This window comes from Enhydra lutris, unplaced genomic scaffold (assembly GCF_002288905.1).
Source record: "Enhydra lutris kenyoni isolate GAN:26980312 unplaced genomic scaffold, ASM228890v2 scaffoldscaffold82, whole genome shotgun sequence".
Lineage (NCBI taxonomy): Eukaryota > Metazoa > Chordata > Mammalia > Carnivora > Mustelidae > Enhydra > Enhydra lutris.
Genome location: NW_019154166.1, coordinates 570,661 through 598,200, shown reverse-complemented (window position 1 = coordinate 598,200; position 27,540 = coordinate 570,661). Strand labels below are relative to the sequence as shown.

The 27,540-nt window shown below is 59.5% G+C and overlaps 1 protein-coding gene across 5 annotated transcripts in view; it reads right to left on the bottom strand.

Moving 5' to 3' along the window:
- LOC111161183 (KIAA0753 ortholog) overlaps window positions 1-27,540 on the bottom strand; it is a 43,113-nt gene that overhangs the window by 8,431 nt on the left and 7,142 nt on the right. For 4 of the 5 annotated variants that reach the window (XM_022524746.1, XM_022524745.1, XM_022524747.1 and 1 more), the window contains 13 exons: window positions 25,442-26,033; window positions 22,871-22,977; window positions 21,793-21,855; window positions 20,970-21,185; window positions 19,139-19,346; window positions 12,507-12,727; window positions 11,107-11,273; window positions 10,101-10,220; window positions 9,295-9,387; window positions 6,396-6,474; window positions 5,413-5,496; window positions 2,824-3,009; window positions 1,828-1,909 (listed from right to left, as the gene is read on the bottom strand). In XM_022524746.1, the coding sequence (XP_022380454.1) occupies window positions 1,828-1,909; window positions 2,824-3,009; window positions 5,413-5,496; window positions 6,396-6,474; window positions 9,295-9,387; window positions 10,101-10,220; window positions 11,107-11,273; window positions 12,507-12,727; window positions 19,139-19,346; window positions 20,970-21,185; window positions 21,793-21,855; window positions 22,871-22,977; window positions 25,442-26,033 (2,218 nt within the window). The remainder of the gene's footprint in view (window positions 1-1,827; window positions 1,910-2,823; window positions 3,010-5,412; window positions 5,497-6,395; window positions 6,475-9,294; window positions 9,388-10,100; window positions 10,221-11,106; window positions 11,274-12,506; window positions 12,728-19,138; window positions 19,347-20,969; window positions 21,186-21,792; window positions 21,856-22,870; window positions 22,978-25,441; window positions 26,034-27,540) is intronic. The other variant, XM_022524748.1, reaches the window with a different exon arrangement.

Here is a 27,540-nt window from a genome sequence, read left to right as displayed (position 1 = left end):
GCTGCACACCGCGACCCGCTGCACACACACGGCAGGGCACCGACTCCGGCGGCTGCACACCGCGACCCGCTGCACACACACGGCAGGGCACCGACTCCGGCCTCAGCTCTGCAGCCTGGCTGGGAGGGGAGATCCCTCCACCAGCGACCCTGATGCACGACAGGCACAATGGCCACAGGAGCTTGCAGGCGAGGGAGGGAGGGAGGAGCCAAGCTCGGGGGGTGGGGGGGCGGCAGGTGTCCCGCACGGGTGGGGCCAGAGGACCCCAGCCTCCCAGAGCAGCTGCGCGGCTGTGGCACCTCATGGTGTCGGCTGGGGGGTGACACGCCACGAGCAGAGGGCAGGGGCTTGAGAACCACAGAACACACGAAAGGCCCAAGTGAGTGCTACGCTAGACGGCTCACGTCCGTCGGCATGTGGCACGGCACACGCGTCCCCCCAGGCCATACCCCACAGCCTGATTCTAGAACAGCAGCGGCCGCCCCCCCACCGACGCTCTGCGCTCACACCCTGTGTGTGACGCCTCCCCACGGCCATGAGGCGGCCACTGACGAGCGGCACTTCCGGCCACAGCCGTGACAGGAGCCAGCAACTGTGTCCATGTGCAGCAGGGGAGCGGGAAGCGGGCATCTCCTCCGTGGACGGCTGGGGACTGCAGGGCTGTCCCTCGGGAGGAGAACCCAAACCAGACCCTCACCTCCACCTCATGTCACAGGCCAACTTTCATTCGAGACGGACCCAACCGTACGCACAAAAGCTAAACCTGAAAAGCTTCTAGAAGAAAACAAGACACCCCCTTCCGAACTTGGGGGTAGGCAAAGGTTTCTTAGATCCAAAAAAAAAGGGAAAAAGTGGATGTTAGACTTTTTGAAGTCAGAAACGTCCCTACAACAAGCTACACCTGAGAACAAGCTTGGGAAACACTGGCCCGCGTCTGTCCGAGGAGACCGCAGCCGCGAGAGCAGGGCCGGTGCGCGGGGACGATGCGTCCCAGGGTCCGGCAGCTCCGCAAACACACGGGAAACCGCCGAGCCACGCGCTCCAAAGGCTGAGTCCGAGGAAGGTGAGTTGCAGCCACTAAAGCCGGCGTGAGGAGGACAACGGACGCAGTTGACAAAGCACTTGTCTCAGAACACAGAGGATCCTACGATTCCAGACAAAAGACTCCACGATGTTCAAAAACGTACGAAGCACCAGGAAGCCTCACGCAGACAGACGCCATGGCTGACGACCACAGAGACACGTTCTAAACGCCACTGTTCATCGAGGGCATGACACAAGCACGACGAGACACGAGGCCACGCCCGTCACCACGGCTGCAGTCCCAGACCGCCGGGCGCCCGCACGCAGGCCTGGCAGTTTCCCCCAAAGTGAAGCATGGCCCTGTCCTGGGACCTGCCGGCGTCCGCACAGGCCACACACCAACGTGCTCACACGCGCTGGTCCCCAACAGCCCAGGACCCGCAGGCAGACGGATCGACAGGAGGCGTGTCCACGTGCAAGAAGCCCGCCATGTACCAGTTTGCCACGACCCAGCTAAGGACACAATTAACATCCGTGCTTTTTATCACATGTAAGTTTAATCTTAAATGGAAAAGAGCCACAGAGAAACGCGACCCTCTAGCTGCAGACACATGCTGCAACATTCAGGGTCACGCACGCCCACGCCTGCCACGCTCTGGCACGCACCCAGACAGAGGACGTGCGGGCGGGCGGCGCGAGCAGGCACGTGCATGTCCCCAAGGTCTGCAACGTTCCTGTGCGTCTGAAACCTTGCGGCATACGGTGTGGGGGAGCGTGGGGGGGACGCGGCGGGGGGACACTCACCCGTCTTTCCTTCCTGCCCCCACAGGTGAGGATCAGCATATACGATTTTACTGTATCTCTGGCAAACTGTCTCCCGGTATTTCTATAAAAAAACCAAGTTTAACATATGAGCAATGAGCAGTTTCATTCCGCGCCAGAACAGCTCACCGACGCGATGCAGCGCACTGCCGGAAACGGGCAGCGAGGGCGTTCACGAGGCCAAGTCTAAAATTCAACGAGGAGTTCATCTGACCTAACGGAGACCAGCACTGCCCACGAGAACCTGTCTTGACGGGTGACCTGTCCCACGGGCCGCTGACCACTTCAAACGTGAGCCATGGGCCCCAGCGGAACTGACGTTTCCATCGCCCCACGGGGCTAGAGCCAGCCGCTCTGGGCGCTGCAGGCCGGACAGGTACCCCGGGAAGGGGAACTGTGTTAGCATGGGGGCGAATGACACATTTTATGTTTTTAAAAACCAAGAAAAGACGGTCTTCCTGTTTCTATTTAACAGCAAATCCAAACGGAGACTCAGTCATGGGGCCCTTAGACGGGACCGGCTGGCATGGGGGCCAGGAGGCCCAGCGCCCCAGCGCACCCTGGCGACCGCGGCCACACCCTCCGCTCCCTCACTGGGCCTCAGTTCCCCACTCTGGACACTCCAGGCCCCAGGCCGGGTGCTGCCGGAGGCGTAAGCTCGTAGGATGAAAGGTCCCAAAGTGGCGTCACGGCAAGTAAAGAAGAGAGATGCCGTGTGATCTGCGGGGAACCCGTGCCAGGGTGGGGGGGATAGTCCAGGCCCTGGCTCTGGTCCCAGGGGGCTCCCAACACCGACCGATGACGCCATGTCCTGAGCTGCGTCCGGCAGGGTGCTGACGTCTCACACCTGCTCTCATTTGCAAACACCCATGACTTTTAGGGAGGGCAAGTGACTCTCCCAAGGCCCGATGCTGGCCGCAGTGGGGCCGGGACGAGCGCCCGGGCTGCAGAAGCATGGGGGGCAGCCCCGGACCTCACCTCCATTTCCTCCACCCGCAGCATCAGGCTCTCCAGATCCGGGCTGCCTCTGCCGTCCCCCATGGGCGCTGAGGTTTCCGACTCCGAGGCCCCACAGTGGGTCGTGGCCCAGGGCCCGTGGGCAGTGTTTTCCAAACAGTCCCCCAGCTGGTGAAGGCCGTGGGGTGCGCGGTCCAAAGCTGTAGCCTGTGAAGCGAGGGTGGGGGGGTGGAGAGGCAATGAAAGACCTGAAAGTGGTCGGCGGCCATCCCCTCCGTCGCACCCCTGCCATGCCAGCGAGCCCACAGCCACATCAGCACAGAGGCCACCAGCCAGCGAAGCACGCGTCCTCCTGGTGCCGCACCCAGAGGAAAAGCCCGCTAGCCCACGGGTCGGGCCCAGATGACAGGTCTGTTCTCGCGCGGTTCCAAGGCTTTCGGAAGAACGTCTATTCATGACGTCAGGGGCTCCTCATGCTCTGCCCTCACTCCAGGCTCTCTACCCTTCATCCGGGAGTGCTTCGCCAGCTTCTCCTGACCCCATGCCCGTTACGCCCCACAGCTCTCTACGGTCTGCAAAGCGTCTGCATGCTCTGGCTTTTCAGACTCGAGGATGCGTCTGTGACCTGCTCTGAGGGGTTCTACGAGGAATGTGTGCTGGGAAGCGACGCATCAGGCTCCGGAAGGAGACATTCATGGGGTGCACGGTTCCAGCACTGCCCACTGTGCCCACAAGCCCGAGCCTCGCTCTCACCCTCAGCAGAGAGACGGGGGCTGTCCTGCCTCGGAGCTGGAAGGGCTTGTGAGCACGGGCGTGGGGACGTGACCGAGCAGTGCCCCCCGCAGCAACTCAAAAAACCCTCTAGCAGATCAGAAAAAATATGTGTTAGCAGCCAATAGAGAGAGGAACAAACACCCAACCTTAAGTTAAATAAAAATCAGCCAAATAATCAGACAACGAAGTCACAGAAACATCTAGAGCAGAGGAACCCAGGAACACGGGTCCGTTAATGCAGACGCGTGTCTGCACGTGTCCCATTTCTCATCTACGGACGACAGGATGTCGGGAAGCCTGTGTGCCCTCAGAAAAGATGAGGACGCTCCGACACGCTGATCAGAGGTCACCAGAGATCATCGACACAGAAGGACAGAAGCCGGGTACCGAACACCCCGGCGCTCCTGTGCAGGACGGTCTCACTTCCACACCACACTTGCGCCGAATGACTGCATTTTTAGCCACGTGCACATACAGCTTTCAACTCGGAAAACTCTCGAGCATTTCGGAAAGGGACCCCTGAGGTGCTCATGTCGTGTTGTAAGCAAACGTGACGAGAGTGGGACACGAACGTCTCCTTTCCTCTCGAGACGGGACTTGGAGAGTTTGCATGGAAGGGAAGGCCCCCGGTCCTACAGGGTCACAGCACACGCCTGTCCCCACGTCGCCGGGCTGACCTCAGTGATTCTTCACACGCACACCCTCCCGGGGCTGGGGGGCTGGGGGCCTGGGGACCTCCACAGAGACGCCCACGTCGAGCCTGGGACACTAGCTGCTGACAGGGCTGCAGTCCTTGTCACCAACTCTCCTCGAGACCACCTAGTGCCACGATCGACACAGTCTAATTCTCACATGCGAGGCTGGTAACCCTCTAACCCACAGCTGACGGCTCTGCTGACGGCCCTGCCAGTCCCTTGGGGACGCCACCCCGGCTGAGACGCTTGGTCAGGAGGAAAGACCGCTTGGGGACCAGGCTGCAGAGGGCACACGGGGGCTGCACCGGGTGCGCGGGTCACGCTCTCAGCTTCCGGCCTCAGAAGGGGTGGAACCTGCGACTCGTCACAAGAGGCTGGGACAGTGAGGTGGGAGCCACACCCACTAGGCTCTCAGGAGGCAGCCAGGCACCACCCGAGCAGCAGCGTGGGACATGCCCTCGCAATCCACACTCCTCCTGACCCCATGTCACCGCCGCTAGGCTTGGTCCCACTTCCCCTAAGCCTGGGCCTACACACTGGCTCAGCCCCATATCCGGGCGCAGAGAGCCACGGCTGCTTTCCAGCCTGGCGGAGGCCCACCCCCACCCCCACAGCCCAAGCCCCCGCCGGACAACTATGCTCCCGCATGGGCCAGACACAGGTCCTCTGGGGGGACATGCAAGGGGGACATGCAAGGGCACCCGGCCACAGCACATGCTCTCGTGCTCCCCAAATCATACTGACCCCTCCCTGCCTGGTCCCGGGCGCCGTCCGGCACTCAGTGAGCGAGCCTGCCGAGCAGTGAGCATGGGACCCTCAGCACAGAGGACGTCAGGCCCGTTGCGAGCAAAGCCAGGCTGCGTGGCAGGACGAGACGATGGCTGCTTTGGGGCAGCAGGCCGCCGGCACTCAGGGCCACATGCCACAGCCACATCCTGTCCTCAGGAGAGGACAGCGCCATGGACAGCACCCTGTGGCTCCTGAGATCTCGCTGTTAGCGTCAGCACGCCAAGAGGAACCGTCGCCTCCCTCTCCCGGGGCAGGATCCCCAGCACTCGCGGGAACCTGTGTACTTCCCCTGCGGCCCGGGACGTCCTCACGACACAACGGCAGTGTCGGCAGGACGCCACCGCGCACTCACCTCCTCCACGGGCTGGCCGGTTGCCACATCTGCTGACGGCCGGTCCCTCGGCTGACGATCTGCTTCCTGAGAAGAGCTGACCCTCTGTACAAACAGACAAGCATGACCCGTGAGCCGTCGCGATCCCCGGCCCGTGAGCTGTCGCGATCTCTGGCGTTGGCTGTGGCTCCGTCAGGCTCCGCGGCAGGTCCCGGCTCGTGTCTTCGGGAACAGAAAGGCCGCGTGCTGCTCTTGGCTTTCTGCCCCTTTTCCTCCTCCGACTTTGGACACGGCCAGAGTGGCCGCGTGCCTCTCGGCAGCTCTGTGCCGGTTCACTCAGCAAGGAGACAAGGAGGCGGCCGGCGTGGCCGGGGACAGCCGTCCCTCCACTCTGCCCTGAGATGTCCCGGGACTCTCGCGACGACTCTGCGCTTCTTACACTAGAGGTACGGACTGCAACGGCTGTTCAGGGCCCCAGAACACCGTTCATTCCACGTGAGATTACGACACTCCCCGTGGCCCCCACATCCAGGCAGACAAGACTATTTCCATGACCCGTGCCCTGCCGGCCGCGCTTCCGGCTCACCGCCCACGGGAGGATGCCAGTTGCCGGTGACACTGCATGACACCTCCTCCTCGAGGGGGAGGGGCAGTCTGCGCACAGGCCTGGGCCCGTGGGAAATTGCGCCGACCGTCCCACCCACGGAGGTGAGCACGCCCAGGAGTCGCGCAGACGCAGAGGCACCGACACCACTGCAGATCTCATCAACAGTGGAGCCTGGAGCCTCAGCTCATTCCCTAAACTGAAAGCTCCCCTTTCTCAGACGTGGCACTCTCTCTTCCTGTCTCGGCCCCTCACGTGCACTGCAGACCCACCCGTGGACGCCGCAGGGCCGGGCAGCGCCGCAGGCGGACCACGTAGCATAATGTGGCCCAGCAGCCGCGAGGCCTCACGGAGGGCTGCCTTTCAGTCTGGCGCTTCCGAGGGCAAGCGACGGTGTTACCTGGGCCGTGACCAGAAGAGGCTTCAAACGCTCCAGGACCGCCTTCTCCACCTTGTCTGCTAGCTGGGTGTCCGACACGCTATGTGGAAATAAAATCCAAAATTAAGATCCGAGGCAAGAAAACATCCTAGTCTGTATATTTAGGTACCACTCCGGGCAGAGGAAAATGAAACGAGTGTAAAACCACGGAGCTGCTCTAATCTTGACAGCCATGCGATGTCCCAGTGGTCTCATTAAAGAGCAGACCCACAGTCGGCCGGGATGCAGCCTTTCCAGCAAGCGCCCCGCAGCCGTGCACCACCGGTCTGGGACCCGCTGAGGCCACTTCTGACGTCTCAACGGGTACGCGAGGTTCTCGGTACATTTCCAAAGAGAAATGGCCGCCTTTCAACAACTCAAGAGCACAGAAGACCGAACAAGTCAAACTGATTTTGTTCCTTTTCCAAACCCTGCTATCCCGGAGTCAGACACAAACCCACAGAGGGGAAGCAAAATGCTTCTGGAAAACAGGACAGCGTGGTAACCAACCACGTCCAGCAGCCGAGCTCAACTCCGGATGAGTCATGGGGAAAGCGGAGGGGCCGCGCGCGGCCCTGCTGACTTCATGGCACAGGGCTGGTGGGAGCAGACAGGTGGGGGCCTGGGGGCGGCCTAAACATGGGAGACAGGAGTCTGGGGGCCCCTCTCCGACTGGCAGGGAAGTCTGGCCGCCCCTTCGGGAGCGTCTCTGGACCCACAGGCACGCTGGACGCTCCTGGGACACGCCACCAGAGGCTGAGTGTCCAGACGCTCTGACCAGCCCCAAGGAAAGGACTAACGACAGTTGAGCCTCCCTCACCAGCAGGGTGGCCGCTCACCCCGGAGTAAAGCTCAGCCCAGCAGCCCTCCCAGCAGACAGCGCTAGAACGGCACGTCTCCGCGGGGACAGAGACGCACAGAGCCGCATCTGGTGTCACGCATGGACGCCGGCTCACAGCAGGCCGCAAAAGCAGAACACAGAACAGAGACAGAGCACTTGGGGGAGAGCACAGACGATCTGCGCGACCGTCCGACAGAACGCCGGCAAACTCCTCTCTGTCAGGACCCGAAACTGCTTCTTCGTCAAGACCCCATCGGGAAGCTTGCTCACAGGCAAGCCCCCGCTGCTGCACGCCCATTTGCACCAGCTCATGCCCGGACATGGAGAGCCTCACAGCCGGCACAACACAGAGCCTCAGCCGACGCGAGGAGGCACACAGCAAAACCACGGGCGCCACCACACACTCACCCCAGGGGCCAGAATTAGCAGACAGCGGCAGATGTCAGCGAGGTCGGGGGACGGAATGGAGCCCCACACTGAACACGGAACCCCACCCTGACAACACCTCCCTGACGCGTATGCGGGACTTGCCCGTGACCTGGCCCGTAACCTGGCCCATGACCCAGCCCACCAACGGCCTGGGCCGGACGTGTGGGTCTGCCCAGAGCCAGACACTGCGCTACCCGGGCCACGCTCCTCGCAGCGGCAGCACCTCAGCCCTGCACAGCAAACCGTCAGGGATACGGCCGTCGGGGGCAGACTCATGGGTAAGGGTGATGGGAAGACGAACGGAGGAGTCGGGACGGTGGTTCGCTCCGGTGGGGGAGGAGTGACTAAGGAGGAACCAGGAGGGACTGAGGATGGACGGTCAGCGGGGGCCCACGCCCATGAGAGCTGCTGTCGCAGGGACCTCCCGTCCCTACTACTCTGAGCCGCGTGCGTGCGTTTCTCACAGACGACCGCCCAAAGGGATGATGGGGCCCAGTGGGCTGCCGTCCTGCTCCCTGGCCGAAGGACAGCGGGTAGGGGTCCCAGGGCTGCTCCTGAAGGCTAGGTGGCAGAGGAAGGGACTGCCTCAGCGGGGCTGTCCCGTCACAGATGCCGTGTGTGACCGCATGGGCAGGTCGGCCGAGTGAGGCCCTTCCAACCCCACAGCTCTGTGGTTGTGCACCTGTTCCGTTCTGTCCGTCCGAGAGAGACCGCATGAGCAAGTGGGCGGGAAGGACAGAGGGAGGGAGAGAACCTCAGGCAGACTCCGCCCCGAGCAAGGAGCCCGACGCAGCCTCGATCCCGGACCCTGGGACTCGGACAGAGCTGAAACCAAGTCGGCCGCGCCCCACAACTGCGCCTCTGCCACGGTGTAGCTTGAACCCTCGACCACAGACAAAAGAGAAGGGCCAGAGCCTGCCAGCCAGGGCACGAGCATGTCGTGAGGGCTGACAGCACACACAGTGTGAGGGCAGCCGCAGGGCGAGCTGTGATCAGAGGCAGGAAGCAGCCTGGCCGGCCCCAGAGCGCCAGCGACCCCCCCCGACTGCCAGCATCCGGCTGGGCGCTAACTCCCTCCACTCGAGTCGACCCTGAAGCAGAGCGCCCGCACACCACCTGGGGACCAGACGCACGTCCACTCCGCCCGCCAAGAGCAGAGCGCCCGGGGGCGGGGGACAAGCAGAGGCGAGGCCGACCTCTCAGCTTTCCCAGCCCCCCGACGACGTTCGGCATCTCTGCCCAGGAGGGACACTTGGTAGCAAAGACCACGCATGCGGTCACACGGGTACATGTCCACGTGGCGCGGCCGGGCCACGGCGGTCCTGGGGGCACAAGTGTGCAGACCGAAGCAGCAGGCAAGCCCTCACGACTCCCGCTCAGGCGCAAACCCCCACCTCCATGCCAGCTTCCTGCCCATTCCAGCAGCCTTGAGCCCCACCGGTCCCTCTGTCCTGCCAGGGTCCACAGCGAGCAGAGCGGACCTCGGGGACAGCACAGAGGCCCAGCAGCCGTCCCGTCCCCACCCACGCCCCGCTGGGGGCTGCCCAGGTATACACAGCCCCTGCCCGTGGGGAGCGGCCGCAGCGCTCCGCCTGGGACACGGGCACTCACCCCCGCCTCCGTGTCTCATCCGAGGCCCCGGCTTTCAGTTCCTCCAGCTCCTTCACTGTTTTGGAAGTTTCGGCATCAAGCCAAGCGAGCCTGCTGGGCAGCAAGTGGTGTCAGACCACCCTGCCTCAGCCCGCACGCCGCCAGGGCCGGGGCCGGGGCTCCACGGGGGACCCCGCCTCGGCCGTGGGAGCGCCTCACGGGCGGCTCTGGACACACTCCCAGCGAGCGTGGACAGCCACCCAAACCGCCCACGCACACTCAGGAACGAGGGCTGTCGCGCGGGGGCTCTGTGTCCTCCGGTTTCGGACACAGGACTAGCATCCAATGACACAATAGTCCACAAGGCAAGAGCGGTCTTGGCCGGTGAACGCAGAGCCCCGCCGTCACCACTCCTTCCAGAACGTTCTCATCTCACGCCGACTAGAGCCGGTCTCTCTGCACCAGAAGCAGCCCATCCCCGCCCACCCGCCATTCCTCACCCTCCACCTCCGCCGCAGGTCGGTCGGAACCGGCCCCTCCTGCAACTGTAAATAACGGGGGCTGGGATTCGCTCTTCCAACCGTTTCTGGAGTCTCCGTAGAGCTCACCGCTGCACCGCACACAGACGAGCGGCCAGTGACAAAGCACCCACCGCGGCGAGGAACAGAGGGAAAGGGGTCGCTGTGCCCATGGGGCCGTCGGGCGGCAGAGCACGGTGGCCGGCACAGGACGGAACCGGCACAGCGCGCACCGGAGAGGGGGTCCGCTCCAGACCCTGGGTGCCGGGGCCCCTCCTTTCCCAGAGGTGGAAAACCAGCTGCACATACCTCACGGCTTCCTGCGCGACGGCGTCCCTCCGCGGACTCTCCTCCAGAGCCTCGTCCTGCCGCGGCCACGCTTCCTTTGCGGCACTCTTGGGGCTCAGCTTCACCTTCAGCCAGGCAGCGCTGCGAACGCGGGAGAGCACCACTGGGGGAGCATGGCCCGCGCGGCCGCCAGCTCCCGCCCGCACCCGGCACGCCCCCCCGCCCACCTCGGGGCCGCAGCGGCGTCTACCCACGGAGGTCCGCACAAGCCCCCAGCGGTACCCACGTCTTTATTCCAGCCCGTGCGGGAAAGCACACGCTTCAGAGCGGAGGAGTCATGAAACGAGGCCTGACGGCGGACCCAGCCCTGCTGCGTAAGCAAGACCTCCAACGTCCGAGTCGCCACCGCGTCAGCTCCGAGCGCTGACCAGCAGGCACAACCACACACTCGGCCCGGCCCGCCGGGCTGCTCCCCGGCACCTGCCAGCCCCCCTTGGCCCCCGCCGGCCCTGCTCCATGGGCCGGGCCACGTCCCCGCGTGTGCTAACGCGGACACAGACGGTAAAGTCCGCTTCCTCCTCACTGCGCCCGGTGGCGGCAAGAGCCCCACGGTTTTAGGATTCACAGTCTCGTCTTGAGATTAGGTTTCTCTTTAAATACTCATCCCCCAGCAAGGACCGACTGCAGGGCCCCCAAGACCGTCAGGGCTGAGGCCCCGCGCCAGCACGGAACACTCCGCACAAGGAAGGCACAGCTCCTGGCACTGGGCCACGAGGTCCCCTGTGCGACACAGGTCGGCGCACACCTGCGACCCCCACACAGAACCACACGCCCACAGCGGGTCGGTGGCCACAGGAGACTCCCGTCCCCGTCGGAAGGACAAAGGCACCAAGAGGCTTCTGGACAAACATTCTCCTGTATTTCTCAGCCGCAGACACCTCTGTGCTTAGTGGAACTCGGGCCGCTGCTGTCCGTCAACCCTAAGCGACAGGCACCCGCCCTGCAGAGCACACACCCCACCACGTACCACTTGGGAGATGCTGGCGGGGACGTGGGGTTCGGCGGCACCCAAGGGGCTCTGCTGTCCCTCACAGGCTGCTGGCTGACTTTCAGTCTGGAGGACACTGTCGTGCGCTGCAGTCGGCTTCTGCTCTGGGACCGGGTCGGCCCTCCTCTTCCAGCTTTGTGCAGTCCCTGCAGGAGACAGGCACGTGCTCGAGAGCCACACGGGTATCAGGGAAGCTCGCCTAAGGCTTCGGGAGTCCCCACACTGCACCAGAAGCCGGCGTGGAGAGCACGCAAAACCTGGGGGCGGGCGTGCCTCACGCCGAGCGTCCCTCACACCGAGCGCTCCTATACTGAACATACACGCTGTACTCCGCACCCCCCGCAGGTGATGGGGGTCAGGGGAGGGGTGAAGCTGGACACCCTGCATTTACCACCCTTTTACGTGTACATAAATATACACATAAAATACACTTATCCTTATGTTTCTTCTTAAAGAAAAAAGAGAAGCTGCATGACGATCTTGGTTGAGACGCGTCATGCCTCATCTGTGCGCCGGGACAGACCTCTTCCCGTGCTTCCAGAAGGCTGAATGGGCTCATGGCCCAGGACCAGTCCCACCTGCCCGATGACGCCCCATGAGGCAGAGCCAAGTCAGGACCCCAGTCCCAGTGACCAGCGCTCCACGCCATGCCGGGGGCCACCTGACAACATGCAGGCCCACCAGCGCCAAGCACACTGAGGGTGTTTGGACCAGGAGGCCGTCTTCCAGCAGGTTCTCCGCTGCAGTCACACCACAAACAGAAGCTTAGAGTCTAACGCAGCTTCAAGCCAGCTGCCTCCCAAACCCACAGCAGCGGCCCTGTGAGGCCTTTTCATACCGAGGGATGAGTTACCGATGTTTATCCTCAGCAGGAAGCAGACCTCAAACCCCTCCAATCCCGCACTTCCGAAGCAGAAGCAGCGGAGTGCGAGGACAGCCTGCCCGATGAAGGCTGCGCTGTCAACCCCACGCGCATCTCTCCAACCAGGACAACACAGATGCCCGGTCCTGGGAGCAGTATTAAAAACTCTTATTTTTCCTTAGAAAGTCAAACACTAGGAGTGCCTGGGAGACTCAGTCGTTAAAACGTCTGCCTTCGGCTCAGGTCATGATCCCGGGGTCCTGGGATCGAGCCCCGCGTTGGGCTCCCGGCTCAGCGGGGAGCCTGCTTCCTCCTCTCTCTCTCCCCCTGCTTGTGTTCCCTCTCTCACTGCGTCTCTGTCAAATAAATAAATAAAATCTCTAAGGAAAAAAAAAACAAACCCAAACACTACCCGGAGCCGAGCTAAGTCAGCAGTGTCGGACAGTGGGCCCAGCTGGTGGACCGTGGGCTCAGCCGACAACCAGGGACACGGGCCGCAGAAGGGGCCGCTCTGTACCTGAGGTGGCCTCGCCGGCGCCCGGGCCTCCCCCTTCTGGAGCGCCGCACTCCTGGTCGTGGGCCTCCCCGCCGCCGCTCCAGCTCTCGCCAGGGCCAGTGGATCCCCCGAGAAGCTGGCGCTGTGGTCTGGAGCGGACGGGGCTTCTTCCGGAAGGATCTCTGCACCCATCACATCCAGCCCGCAGGTCGCAGCAGGTGCTGCCCCAGTGGGACAGTGATCTGTAGGACATTTCAGAAGGACAGACAAGCTGCAGACACCTGGCCGAGCGTGCCAGCAGAGACGTGTTTTACTGCCAAAGTCCCTCCCCGCCCTGTGACTCCCACAGGGACCCACAGGCAGAGACCCGCATGCCACGGCTGACACCCAGGCTCCCCTCCCACGCGTGCCCCTTCGCCGTCCCTCGGACCCCAGCCCTGACCACCCCTACCAGCTGGGTCAGACGTGCGCTATCCCATGACTGTGCGAACAGCGCCTCCTGACCCGCCCCCTCTTCGTCTGCGGTCACCCCGCCTGGTACCAAATGTGTTTTTTCTACGATGTAAATATTCAAACTGTGGTTTCTTAAAACCTCCATCCATCCACGCCATTCAATTTGCAGCGGGAAAAGAAATAAAACGGTCTTTGATTGGAGAGGAGATGTTTTCCATATAGAAAATCCAAGGGGATCTATACAGAATTAAATGAGGAAGAGGGTTTCTGGATAAGAAAAAAATACACGAAAATCCGTATCTTTCCCACGTATCAAGATGACCAGAGAGGATATAAGGGAAACATCCCGTCGGTGTCAGCAGCAAGGACTCTCAGGCACTCAGGAAGAAAACTAACAAAGATGCGTTCACAGTTATTCTAGAGACAGGAGAGAAGATCCGAGTAAGTCGTTTCTGTGGAGGTGCGAGCCCTCCCCTCGGTAGCCCGTCATTTCGAGCGCAAATTCAGCTGGCGTCCCAGCAGGCCTCTCAGTGGGTCCCAAAAGGCTCGCCCGAAGTGCTTCACACAACCCCAGGCCCGCCTGACAGTGCCTGAGAAGCACAGCCTTCTTCCCCGGGAGGGGACGGACCCCCAAGGCTTCCCCCGCCCCCTGACCCCAAGGCTGCGCCCAGCACAGGGGCCAGCGGCCAGCCCATGGGGACAAAATGAAACATGTGCAGGGCTGCACCCTCTGACTTAGGGTCCAAGATTGGGTCTGTCCCTTCCATTCAGGGACAGGGGAACGGCTCCACAGAAACCCATTTCCCTGGCAACGCAGGCCTGCTCACTCCTCCACGACCTGATCACTGTACTATTTTAGAAATGGACAAAACTCATTTTTAGGGGCACCTGGGTGTCTCAGTGGGTTAAGCCTCTGCCTTTGGCTCAGGTCATGGTCTCAGGGTCCTGGGATCGAGCCCAGCATCGGGCTCCCTGCTCAGCGGGGAGCCTGCTTCCCCCTCTCCCTCTGCCTGCCTCTCTGCCAACTTGTGATCTCTCTGTCACATAAATAAATAAAATCTTTTTAAAAAAATAATTCATTTTTAATGGCTACCAAAGACCTATTTCCTCAGCTACCATCTGCCTATCACAACTTGCCCCTCCCGCGGTAGCTTGAGATTGTGGCGAGGAACTAAAAACACCTGCCACGTTTAGGGCGCTTTGGGATTATCTGATGTGCCACTTACACCCGGGTCTGTCCCGCAGGATAAGGACTAGTGTCCTCGCTTCACAGACGGAAAAATGAAGGCTGAGAGACGACGTCCTCCGCCCGGGGTCACGACGTGCGTCCGCACTCCCGCTCTGCACGTTGGTTCCACAGGAGCTGCAAGCCGCAGCTCTCCGCCCGCTGCCCCCGAAGCAGGCGCTCACTTCCCCACCTCGGCTGCGGGCACCTGTGCTCTTCTAACCCAGCTAGGAGACGCGTCTGCACAGGCCCGGGAAGCTGTCCTTGTCGCCCCCAAGCACCCGGACCGCAGCATACCGCGCAGCTGGCCAGGAGCCTTCCCCACCTCGGACACACTGCCTCCCGGAGCCTGTCTCGTGGGCGTGGGAGGGAGAGGTGCAGCGACCTGGGGCTGCGTTCTACCGCGTAGCCATGAGGGGGAGGGAGAACCACACTGCGTGACGTGCACGTCTAACCGCTCTCCGGCGAGTTCGGAGACATCCACGCCAGGGCAGTGCACAGCATCGGCGGCAGACTGGGACACAGGTCAGGTGCATGGCGACACGCAAGCTCCAACCCAGCAGAGGAAAGAGTGACCCGAGAAGCTGCTGATGAGCACAGGAGAGTCCAGCACAGGAAGAGAAAACATTGGCAGAGGAGACTCAGGAGCCAAGGCTGAACGTTCAAGGGCGTCCTGCACCTCGGACACCGGAATGAGTTAACCACGCAACAGCCAGCTACTCACAGGAGACGCTCCGAGCCTCGCAGCGGAGGCCAGAGCTCTGGGACAGGGGCGTGAGACTCGGTGAGCGCCACGTGACCTCACACGAGCACCACCCAAAGGGCTGGCCCGAGGTTCCAACAGGAACGATGTCACAGCCCCGAAGGCCGAGCGTCTCACGGCTCAGGTTCCAAGCAGACGAAGTGGAAGCCCAAGGAGAGCGCGAGTCTCACGCTACACAAGACACTCGAACCGTCGACAGATCATGTGCGAAGCCACAAGAGCACGGGAGAAAAGGCAAGAAAGGAGCAAAGGCTGGAGTGAGCCGGGGTCGTTCACGATTCCACACACAGCAGAGCACAACCTGCTGACAAAGTGGTAAGAAAACAGGAGCATCTGCAGGTCAGCCAGATGTCTGCACGTCCGCACGCATGTCAGGAGTCAGAGGGCTTCCAGGATGCCACGCACGGGCATGCCACAGCGTAAATGCAGTGAAAGCTGCGCGAGAGGATCTGAGGACAACGGAGTCCGAGCCCCTGTCTGTGAATCGGGACCTCAGGAGGCATTAACTCGTCAGAATCCCAGGACACTATTGGCTGTCAGCTGTCGGCTATTGGCTGTCCACTGTCCACTGTCCGCTGTCCGCTGTCCACTATCTGCTGTTGGCTACCCGCTGTCCACTGTCGGCTGTCTGCTGTCCGCTGTCCGCTGTCCACTGTCCGCTGTCCACTGTCCACTATCTGCTGTTGGCTACCCGCTGTCCGCTGTCTGTCGGCTGTCTGCTGTCCACTGTCGGCTGTCGGCTGTCTGTCGGCTGTTTGCAGTCCACCGTGGGCTGTCGTGTGTGTGGCGGGGGTGGCTGTTGGTGGAACTCATATTCTGATCCTGAAACTTCCGTGCAGATGCTGAGGGTCAAGGTCAGCAAAGGCATTCCGGAAGAGCAGGCGGCCGAGCGTCAAGAGTCAGAATGGAGGCGCTGCGCATGAGCGAAGGGACCAGCAGCGAGGTCCACGGCGGAGAACACAGGGCCCAGAAACGGACCCACACACATGTGGACACTGAATTTACGACACGAGTGGTATTCTTTGCCGCTCTGAGGAAGGAATGACCTTTTCAAATGAAACTTCTCAAGAAAATAACGCAGGAAAAGGTCTTAATTCTGGGGTAAGAAAAAGCTTCGATGGGACATAAAAACAAAGGCCAAAAGACGTACAGGAAAACAGTGCACCATCGGACCCCGGCGAATGACCAATTCTGTCTGTCCCCGCACCGCTGCCGTGGCAGAAGCTGCAGTATCGTCCCAGTGTGTGTTTACAGCACAGAAAACTGAGGCAGGGCCCACACGCAGAGCAGTCCTACAAAGAACTTCTATAAATCCAATTCTGGGAACCAAAAAAAAAAAAAAAGGAAAGGAAGGAAGAGAAGGAGAACGTGAAAGAGGGAGGGAGGGCGGCAAGGAACCTGAACCGGCACCGCCCAGCAGGAGGCGTGCAAACAGGGCATAAACACAAGAAAACACTCACACTGTCACGCACACAGAAAATGTAAATCCGAGCCGGAACGAGGGGCGCCTGGGCAGCTCAGTGGGTTAAGCGTCGCACTCCTGATTTCAGCTCAGGTCTGACCTCAGGGTCCTGGGGTCAAACCCTGTGTCGGGCTCCGTACTCAGCAGGGTCCGCCCCCTGCCGCCTCCCGCTCTCTCAAGTCAATCAATCTTTGAACACAAAACCAGAATGACAGTCTACACACCAAGCAGGGGCTACACTTACAAAAACTGACAAGTGTGGGCAAGGATGGGTGGCAGCGGCTCCCACACGCTGCTGGTCAGCGTAAAACCGGTAAAACCACTTTGAAAAGAATCTTTGCTATTACGGTGGAACCAGCCGCGGCGCCCCGACCGTGATGCCTGGGAACACACCCAACACAAACACACATGCACACACACCGAAACACACAGGAGAAGAGCCTTCTCGGATCATCCAGACCTGGGAAGCCCCGACGGTGAGGACCACGGAGCCGTGCTACGCTCCTACGGTGGGACGCAGCCGCAAGCACCAGCAGATCACAGCCACACAAATGCGACCCCCACAAAATGCGAGCGGAGAGAGGCCCGTCCCGCGAAAATACCGATCATGCACCTCCATTCCTAAAAAGCTCACGAAGTTCCAGATCCGACAGAAACCAAAGTCCAGCAAAAAATCGGAAGAACAGTGCATTTTGGGGAGGAGACGAGGCGTGGAGACTGGAGGGAACTTCTCAGTGCTTGGAATGTTCGATTCCTTGACGTAGGTAGCGGCTCCACAGATGTTTGTTTTCTGACAGCACACGCAGTTGCACACCCACATTTTGTGCACTCGTCCAACTCTACGTTCTACTTCAATTGAAACAGGAAAATAAGTTCACTGGGTTCATCCACACCGACACCAATGGCCCATTAAAAAATTCAGTATTAAAATCTTGGAACTACTTTAAAACACTATCAACGTATACTTCTATCGGTTTAACTCAAAAAAAGGAAAAAGTAGAGGAAAAGAAAATCTCTTCACAAAGCTGGAAGAAGAAACAGAAGATTATTTCCCCCACTTTGCACGCGGACGTGTGCGACCCTGACAGCAAGCATGGCATGGAAACAGACCCCACGAAACCCGAGGCGGCAGTGTCCCCACTGCAGCTGCCACCCAGTGTTATTCTGAACTAAATTCTGTCCAGTAAAGGAGAAAGAGAAGAACGAAACGGTATAAAAATCGCAAAGAGAGAAGCAGAACTTTACTTATTTGTCTGTGATCTTGTGTATCCAGAAAAACACGGAAGAATTAACTAACAATCTCAGTAATTCATCAAGTCTAAAACATCGAGTATAAGACATGCCCTTATTTTATGCACCAACAGCATATTTTAAAACATGACCAATTCCTTGTAAGGTATCATCAACCTAAGACTGCATCCTGATTTCAGGAAAGTCCCACTGCATCCCTCAGAACCAACGAGACTCAGTGTGGTCGCCGCCCGGCTGTCTGGGAAGCATCCCAGGGCTCTGCCGCAAGGAGCTAGAACCCATTTCAACATGCAGTGAAAAGACAATCCCGTTCACAGCAGGAATAAAAACCATAAAATGAGAAAACTGGAAACGAACCTAACAAGGAATCCAGGAATTCCTACTACGTCAGGAATTCTCTTTGGCCAACGACTGTGCCCTTCACCTGCGGGAGTGGACAAAGGGCAGGATGATGTCGTCCCCCCAGGCCAGCCCGTGAGCTCAGGGGGCCGTCACCAGCCCCACAGCCTCTGCCCCGGAACCTGACAAGCACCTTCTGTTCTGAAGACACATCGTCGCCGTCAGCCGACTGTGAAGAACAAGGAGGAAGAGCCTCCCGACAGAGGAAAACACGTGAGAACGCGGGCTCCATGCACCAGGTGCAGGTCTCCCCGTACCAGGAGAGGGGTCGCAAACCAAGCGAAAAGCAAGTGACTGAGAGAGAGACCCGCCACCACCCATGTAAACCCACAGAGGAGGCCCAGAGCTCAGGAAGAAAGTCTCCACGCCCGCGAGCACGACGCCAGCCCCCGGAGGGTGGAGGGCGCCCAGAGGAGGGAGCACACGTCTGGGAGCACCACCGATGACCTTTCTCCCCGGAGACAGGATAGGACAGGACCAACAGGAAGGGACTATTTCCATCCAGACACTGGAAAAGTCTCACAGTTTCACGACATAAGGTACTTGGTAAGGATGTGGGAAACCTACTCTGTTGCTCACTATTCCCCAAAACATCCCTGTAGGCCCAGGTTCAAGGCCAGCACTCCGGCTCTGGGGACGAGTCATTATCTGCACTAAACACACACACATCCGTCGCGCGGGTGTCTGTGTGTGCATGTGCCTATTGTTAAAATCTAAACAAACATGCGTTTAAAAAGCAGGATTCTCACTTCCAGCTCTTCAGGAATCTCCTTTAGGGGACCTGAGCACGACGGTGTGGGAACCTGACATTCCCACCCTCCTCTATAGAGACCCTCCTCTACGGGAGACCTTCTTCTACAGGGGGACCCTCCCTCTAGGGGGAGCCTTCCTCTATGGGGGGGGACTTCTCCTCTATGGAGGGACATTTCCTCTGCAGGGGGACCCTCCAGCCTCCCACCCTTGCTTCTTGCTTCTCTGGGTTCGAGTGCACCTGCTATGGAGCAGGTTTTAATCCTGACCTCGCCCCCACGCAGCGTCTGTGTCAGCCAGACGGCCTCGAGGAACCAGACACCACATTGTGAACGTCTCAGGACACATACCAGCCGGGAGCGTCTTCGCCCCCGAAGGCCACCTTGCTTCCTCAGGAAACATCTCCTTCGCTACGAGGGGTCTCCTCTCGCTCTTGAGCGAAGGACCCTGCCATCTCTCTAAGGCCCCGTGGCCACCAACAGGAAACCTGCTCTGAATTTCCGTGAAACTTTTCTTCTTTTTCGGTGACAGTTTCTTTTCCAGGAGGGATTCCAAAGCCTACAATGAGATAGTCCGTTACCGTCTTAGATTACCTCACTGAAGCCTGACTGCTGATCACAAACCCGAAAATCGGGCCCCCGGAGACACGCGTCGCTAGCACGGCCTTGTCTAGTGGCCAACGGCTGTCGTTTAGCTGGGAAACGCCATTACTGAGGACATCACATCATTAATAAAAGAAATGTGCACGTTATTTACACGTCTAGTTCGCGGAAACCAACAGCACAAAGCTCAAGAACGGGGCGTCTGAAGGCTCGGCATCCTAGTGTCAGAAACTAACCATGGTCCGCAGAGCTCTGCCTGCGGGCTTTTTAGATGTCTTAATTCTCAATCAAAATCCCACTCACTCAAATGGCCTTTCAGTGGGCAAAGGAACCGTGTGTAACATACATTTTCATAAACCACGCAGCATGCCCAGGGCCTTGGCCGCCCGGCCCCGCCCAGCCCGTTCCCACAGGACACAGCCCTCGCTCATCAGTGGCAGCGAGGGCCTGGCTTCCAGCGGGTCCGTGCAAACCGACACTCACTCTGGGGACGAGGAGGCATAAGGACAGCAAGCCCTGGCAGCTGCAGCCCGTCAACGGGACTGAGTTCCTCGAATTACTGACAGAAAGACACGTATAAGAAACATCACCTTCAGGTGCTCCTGCTCGGACTCTGGGGAAAGGCTCGATAAGCCCTTGAGATCTTTCCAGGACCGTGAGGATGTGCCCACACTGTCTATGACAGGCAAGTGCCCAGAGCACCAGGTGCCCCGCCACACTGTTGTGGGGGGGTCTGTGCCCGATGACGTTCCTGGGCTGTGTCCTCCAGGCCCTGGTGCGTCCTGCACCTGCCCCCGACACACTGCGCCAGCAATGGTCAAGGCAGAGGGGCCATGGGGGCCGCCGAGGGCTAGTCAACACCCAGAAGGCTCCCTCTGGCACACCTGTCCTCCCGTGTCTCACCAACACGAAGGTTGCCTTCCGTCCGTGGACGGATGGGGGTGGAGCTAACTCCGGAGACAGAGTCGCGGGGACAGCGTGCGAGGAAAGTGGTGGTGGCGCGCCGGTAAGAAAGCCTACGCGGCTGCTGGCACAGAAGCAGGGCCAGGACGGCACAGATGAGGGCACCCTGTTCTTGCTGGCTCTGTCCTGACTAGTACCTGCCGAGGGACGGCCAGACATCTCCAGCCATCACACCAGACTGGAGGCTGTGCTGCCTCAGGACTTCAAGCACCTCTTCTTCCCAGAAGCCCGCCGGGACCACACTCTGGCACTCCCATGCAAGCACTAAGCGAGAGTGCTTTACTGCTCTCCTTTTCTGTGCTAACAGGCTCTTTCTCAAGCAGCACGGTCAGAGGTCGGAACGTTCTGCTGAGTCAGCGGACCTGGGTAAGAGCCGACGTGGGTGCTACACCCAAGCCGCCCGTTCTCAAACGAGTGAGCTATGATGTTACAGACCCGACTCTGAAAGTGAGGACATGAAAACAAGGGACGCCCTGCGTCCTCTGCGAAGCTGGAGTTCCCCAGGTGGCAGCTTCGTCCTGTCTTCCCTTCAATCCCAGCCAGTCCAGGCCACGGCACGCATGGCCTCCCTGTTCAGACACAGCACTCTGAGCAAAACCCGGAGCCCACTCTGTACCTCAATCTGTCGCAGGATGTCCGCAACCACGTCAGGGACGGAGGGGTCGGCGTGCAGCTTGGCGGAGCAGAGTGAGAGCTGGCGGATGAGGCAGCCCAGCTCCCGGCAGCGCGCAGGGACCGGGTGCTCCCCGCGGTCCGTAAGCTGCGTCACCAACACCTGTAAGGCCCGGATGGCTCCTCGGTGGGCAGCCGCCAGCCGCGACATGGCCCATGACTGGTGAGGAAGGACAGGGGGGAGCGGGTTGAGGCCTCACAACTTCTCCGTGGCGGTCCCACCCGCACCAGCTCTTGTGGCCTGGCTTCTTTACAGACGACCTCATACCCTGACACTGGTTCACGGTAAGGCGATCACAAAGTTGAGAGATTTTCTCTGACAAAGAACTTTTACCTTTCTATCATTTCTTTTTTTTTTTTTTTTAAGATTTTTATTATTTATTTGACAGACACAGAGAGAGCGAGCATAAGCTGGGGGAGGGGCAGAGGGAGAGGCAGACTCCCTGCTGAGCAGGGAGCCCGATGTGGGACTCGATCCCAGGACCCTGGGACCATGACCCCAGTGGAAGGCAGTAGCTCCCCCAAACAAGTGCCCCAGCACCCCCTACTCTGACACCAGCAGCAACAGAATCTATTTTCAGAGTCTGCGCCCTGGAGGGCCACCCCAAATGCAGGATATGTACGTGGCTTGTGCCCCCCTAGACACGTCTCTGTAAGAGCCGCGCACCCATTACTGTGGAGAAGCCACGCGCACAGTCCCCCCCCCAGACGCTGGAAATGCAACTTATCGACAAGCAGTACTCATGGTGGCAGAACTGCGCCAGCACCTTCTTCGTGTGTCTGGTCTCACGTGGGCTCAATTTATCCAACTCTTCCTGGATCTCCTTCACCTGTTCCGTAAAGGGGGAAAGTGAAGGCCTCAGACCTGTCCGCAGACCTGTCTTGCTCAAATATAACCACTATTTAATTCAAGTCACTTGGAATGAGACAAGGCCCTCCACTCGTGACCCGAAACACAGTCCCCGGCTTCCAGTTCGAGACAGTGAACGAAGCACGGTGTTCCCCTCCCATCCTTGGTCCCAGTGTCACGGGAACATCCCAGGAGGGAGTGAAGGTACGGGCGGCGCTGGGAAGGGGGGAGGCCACGCTGGGGTGCAGGCTGCACTGTGTCCAGAGAGCCCTGACAGGGTCAGGTGCGTGTTCTGGAACGATTGCAGGGGCAGCCGTGTGGACAAGCCTAGGACAATACGGAATAAAGTCTAACTCAGGTAATTTCCTTCAAATGAAAACATTCGGCTTTCAGTTCAAGCAATAAAGCCAACGTGTGACTTAAGTGACAGGAAAGGAGTCAAAGGTGAGTTCGTGAGGAAGGCACCACAGTCAGCACAGACTTGTAGAAGCATCGCAACGTAAGCAACGTGTCTGTTCACGAGCCACGAAACGAGACCCTCGGCACGCCTCCGCCATCGGCAGGAGAGGAGACAGCCACGTGACCCACAGTACTCGGCGTCCGGCCCCGCACGGACAGGAGGCAAGTGTGCAAGTGACGAGGCCCCGTCCCTCTAACCCCGGGAGCCAGCCGGGCCTGGGGGCTTCAGGGTCCCCGAGCCACTGTCCACCAGACTCTGCCCAGAAACAGGTGCTGTACCAGCACCACTTTCCGGAGGACTCACACAGGTTCGCAAGAACCTATGACCCCAAGAAACCAAAAACCACCTTGAAGGATGTCACCCCGTACCTGCCGTACACAGATGCACGTGACGGCAGACGACAGAAGAGGGACCGCGGGGCCACACATTCAGGAAACTGAGTGTCCACAGTGCAGCAGAAGTCACACGGGACACTGTGCTTGTGCCACTGCGACGGGGCCCCCCAGGCCAGCAGCCACTCCCCCGCTCCCCATACCTGCTGCTGCAGGACATACAGCATCCGGGCCGAGCTCACGGCCTGCTCCTGCCTCCTGACGCGGGCGCGCCGCTCCTCATCGGGGTCCAAAGCCACTTGTATCCTGTCTGAAAACAGCGTTTCCCCAAAAGTGGATTACACGCTACATACGGAAATGCACAAAAATGTCCATTATTCCGAGACATCATGAAGTTGAAGAGCTCTAGTGCTATTTAAAAAAAAAAAAAAAATGGGGCCCCCACCACAAATTCTCCACCAGCCAAGAAGGGAGAAAGGAACGGGCCAGAGCGGACTCGGTGGGAAGACGCGAGGACCTCCAGCTGAGCTCCCACCACTCTGGTCCAGGAACCAGACCCCCAGGGGACAGCCTCAGCCACTGCCAAGCGCCGCCCACCACTCTGAAGTTCTTTCTACTGAGCCCAAACCGGTGATGCTTTCTATTTTTTTCAGAAACCCTTTACTGCCCTATTTACTGTTCAGCAAGATTTCTCCAGCACTTTCTTATTCTGAATCCGACAGAGAAATCCTTTCCTAATGCGTTAAGATTGCTCAAACGTCCGAAGCCCTGCGTGTCTGTCAGGGAGACCCTCACATGTGGTTCGCAGAACACGCACTCGGAGAAGCCGTTTCTGGGGGACTCAGCTGCGCAGGCTCCCGTCGCTGAGGCAGTGGTTTTCCAATACATTTATCCCGAAAAGGGTCTGATGCAAAATTCCAGGATACAAGTCAGGAAAAGCCGTGTTTTATTAGTGCAAGTGTATTTTATAAATACAAATATTTAACATTTATTCATTAAGAAGACAAATTATGGGGGTAAAAAAGAAAGAAAAAAAAAAAAAAAGAAGCCAAATGATGAAATAATCTTTTTTGAAAAAAGCAACACACTGAGATCAGGAGTTGTGGGTACAGACACCGGGTCATGGAGCGACAAGCCAGACCTGCGTCTCACGTCAGCCACGCACCGTGGAGAGATGCGGGCACCGCACATGCGCACGAATGTCACGGAGCTCTGACGGGGCTCCGAGCTGCCGCCTTGCAGGCAGTTCTCAGACAGCTGGTCCACGGAGCCACCCCCGGGGAGCACCCCTGGGCACGTCGGGGTCCCCGGAGGGTGGTCCGCAGAGGGGCCGCGGCAAACTGTGCCCAGCCCACGACAGCTAAGCGCAGAAATGTACAGTGTGCACGACGGGTTTACAGCTACTTGCCACTGTGGTGACACTTCCCGCTACAGGTCAGAACGTATGGGTTTGGGACAAACTGAAATTTTAAACTAAAAAATAAGCAAATGGGGGGTGCCTGGGCGGATGGGCTGGTTTCACCTCCGATTCCTGATTCTGGCTACAGTCAAGCTCTTCACAGTCCCGGGACCGAGCCCCGTGCTCAGCCAGGAGTCTGCTTGCCATTCTCTCTCCCTCTGCCCCTTCTCTGCCCTCACATGTGCACACGCGCCCTCTCTAAAATAAAGTCTTGAAAGACAAAATAGATAAACGAGAAATCACCCAAGCCGGTCCTGCCCCAGAGAGTTTGAGGAGCTCTCTGGAAAGGTCCCGGGTCAGGCCACGTCATCAGAGTGGGGGTCCCCGTGGCTCCGTCCCCGGACAGCACAGCTTCCAGCACAGGAGGCCACGGGGTGACCCGGCGGCCCACACCAAGGAACAGCATCAGACACGAGCCGTGACACTCCTGCCACCACCATGACATTGCACGACACACTCACCAGGAAGACAGGGGACAAAGCTCTTTCTCAGCCAGCTGTGCTGTTTCAGACCTTGTGAACTCTGCAGCAACCCCCTCGTCCCCTCAGCCGGCCGCTCGGAAGCGCAGACACAAGTCCAGTCTGCCCCGTGCCGCCATACCCTTGCCTGCGTTCTGCGGTCGTGCTGTTGGGCCACAGCTATCTCGGGAAGGCAGCATAAACTCCCCGTGGCACCTGCATGTGTCTGCAGAAGGTCCCCACAGACCCAGGGGGTCCTAGTCGTGGTCCCCAGGGCTGCTCAGCCCCCCGCTCCTTGCAGCTGGGAAGCTGGGCTCCTCTCTCCGAACCACCAGCCTAACCCAAACCCGCCACCAGGAGATGGGGAAACATGGGGCAGAGCGCACTGAGCAACTGTGGGGAACGGTGTTGAGAACCACGCACCGCCCTTGTGCTTAGAGCTCAGACGTGCCCCCATGCCCTCGGTCCCCGTCCCAGGTCCATCCAAACACTGCCACCGTGCAAACGGCTTTATCGAAGCATGCACACATGATGCTCGTTTCTGGACAAGCTAAAGATAATTCTCCAGAGCAGAACACGGCAGGAGGGTCTGCGTTTGGGAGCCATCGGACCCGAGGTTGACAGCAGGTGCCCGACCGCGAGGCGTCACCAGCCGATGCGGCAGCCTGCAGGACAGGGCGGTGTCAGGCACCTCTGCCTGACGGGGACCAGGGCAAGGCCAACTCCCAGGAGGACAGACTCCGGTCAGACCCTTGGGCCACCTGCCTTCTGGGCCCTGCTCGCCACAGGGAGGGGGTGGACTAACCCAGACGAGCGTGCTGGGCCATCCCGTACCCGCAGAGTCCAGCTGCTCTCACCTTTCTTCGTGACCTCTTCCATCTTGTGGATGCAAGCGCTCAGCTCCCTCTGGAGCCGCTGTACATCCAGCAGCTGCTGGTGGCTGCCGAGCTTGGGGCGGGGCTCCAGGCCCGGGTCATGGGTGGGGGGCGAGTGGGGCACAGCCAGGTGGGCCGGGGCCGGACGAGGTGCGTACAGATACACCTTGGCACCCGTGCAGGACGTTCCCACCGTGGACGGCTGGTGGCCGCAAGGACACATGTCCCGGCTCCCCGGTTCCTTCCTCTGCACGCTGGGCTCGGGGACCTTGTGCGGACGAGAGAGCCGGGGCTCCCCGCCGAGCCGGCACCGCCCGACACGCTCCTCTAGCTGCCTGCGCTTCACGTCCCTCTTGGCCAGGTGCACGGCGTAGCTGAGCCGCTCCTCCGAGATGACGGAGAACGAGGCCGAGCCACTCCCGTGGCCACCGCCATGCCAGCCCGCATCCTCACAGCCGTACGACTCGCGGTACGAGTGCTTCAGCTTCTCGATCCGGATGGCGTGCGGGCAGGAGTAGCGCACGGCCAGGGTGCCTGCGTGCTCGGGCGTGCTCCTGCTGAACTGCAGCTGGTTCTTTAAACAAAACAGACGAGTGCAAGAGCCTGTGAGCAAAGCGCATCCCACACGCTGTGCGTCTGAGGCCCCATTTCCGACTTCCCTGCACGACCCTTAGTGCTAAGACACACTCTCCTATGGGGACCGGGGCAGCCACTCTTGGACACCCCTGACCTCATCACATGCCTGCGGTCCCTGCCCACATCCCCAGGCCACGGTCCCACCCTGCCCCCTCCCAGCAGTACACGGGCTGCTCCTCCAGAAGGCAACCTACAGAGCTTCACACAGTGGCCGTGGGGCCCCCCGCCCCTCGCCCCCCATTACCAAACCCATATGGTCTCAAAAGGTCAGGCTCTGGCAGAGACAACGCAGGTGGCATGAGCTCTGCAGACACGGCCCCCGGACACCCCGCCACACAGGAGCCGCCATCAGACAAGGCCATGCACCTGCTGGCTCCACCATGACCTTGACCCCGCACCTGAGGGCATCCCGCACCCCAAGGTCCACATACCCCTTCCTATGCAGACCTCAGGCTCTGTCCTTTTAACTATAATAGGTATAAGTTTTGTTTGGTTTTTCCCTTAAGAAGCAGAGGCGTGTTTCCAAAGGCTAACATTGTCATTTTTCATGGCGGCTTTTTCCAAAATCCCACAAATGGCCCTCAACCTTCTTAAGCACTTAGATAGTTCCAGGTTTCCACTAACAGAAATAGGAGTTAAAATATCTCCACGCATTCAGCTGTTTTCTCATTTTTTTTAAGTTTTGTTTTGTTTTAATTACTTGACAGACAAAGATCACAAGCAGGCAGAGAGGCAGACAGAGAGAGACTGGAGGAAGCGGGGCTGGATCCCAGGACCCTGAGATCATGACCTGAGTCGAAGGTAGAGGCTTAACCCACTGAGCCCCCCAGGCCCCCCTTTTTTTCTCATTTTAAAGAATTTCTTTAGGATGGAGTACCCGTTCCGGGATTACAAGTCAAGGACAAGGAGCAAGTTTATGACTGCGGGCCCCATGGCTGGTCAGCAGCCCAAGTCCCTGCCTCCACTGCGAGCCCTTTGCCCCGTGGACAGCCTCCTGAGCCTTGTAATAAAGGGTGTTTTTGTGTCACATGACGAAGGGGCCATTTAAAATGAACCCGCTGTGGTCAGACTTCAGGAAAGTATTTGGACACAACTTTAAGGCCTCCCTGGAGATTCTGAGAAAAGAAACAAAGGGTCATCGTCTAAAGGGCGCGGACTGACGGACATCCCGTGAGAGGTACAGCCTTGTCTGGACAACGTCTAACCTGCAGAAGTAAAAATAACCAGAATGCCTTGGGGGGTGGGGAAGAGCCCAAGCTCACGTGTGCATGGGTGTGTGTGTATGTGTGAGCACGTGTCCCATGGGTGCGTGTGTATGTGACTGCACGCTTGCACATGTATGTGTTAGCGCACGTCTTCACGTGGGTGCATTGTATGTATAAGTGCATGTGTGCACTGGGGTGCGTATGTGTGTGTGTGCATAGGTGCGTATGTGTGAACACACG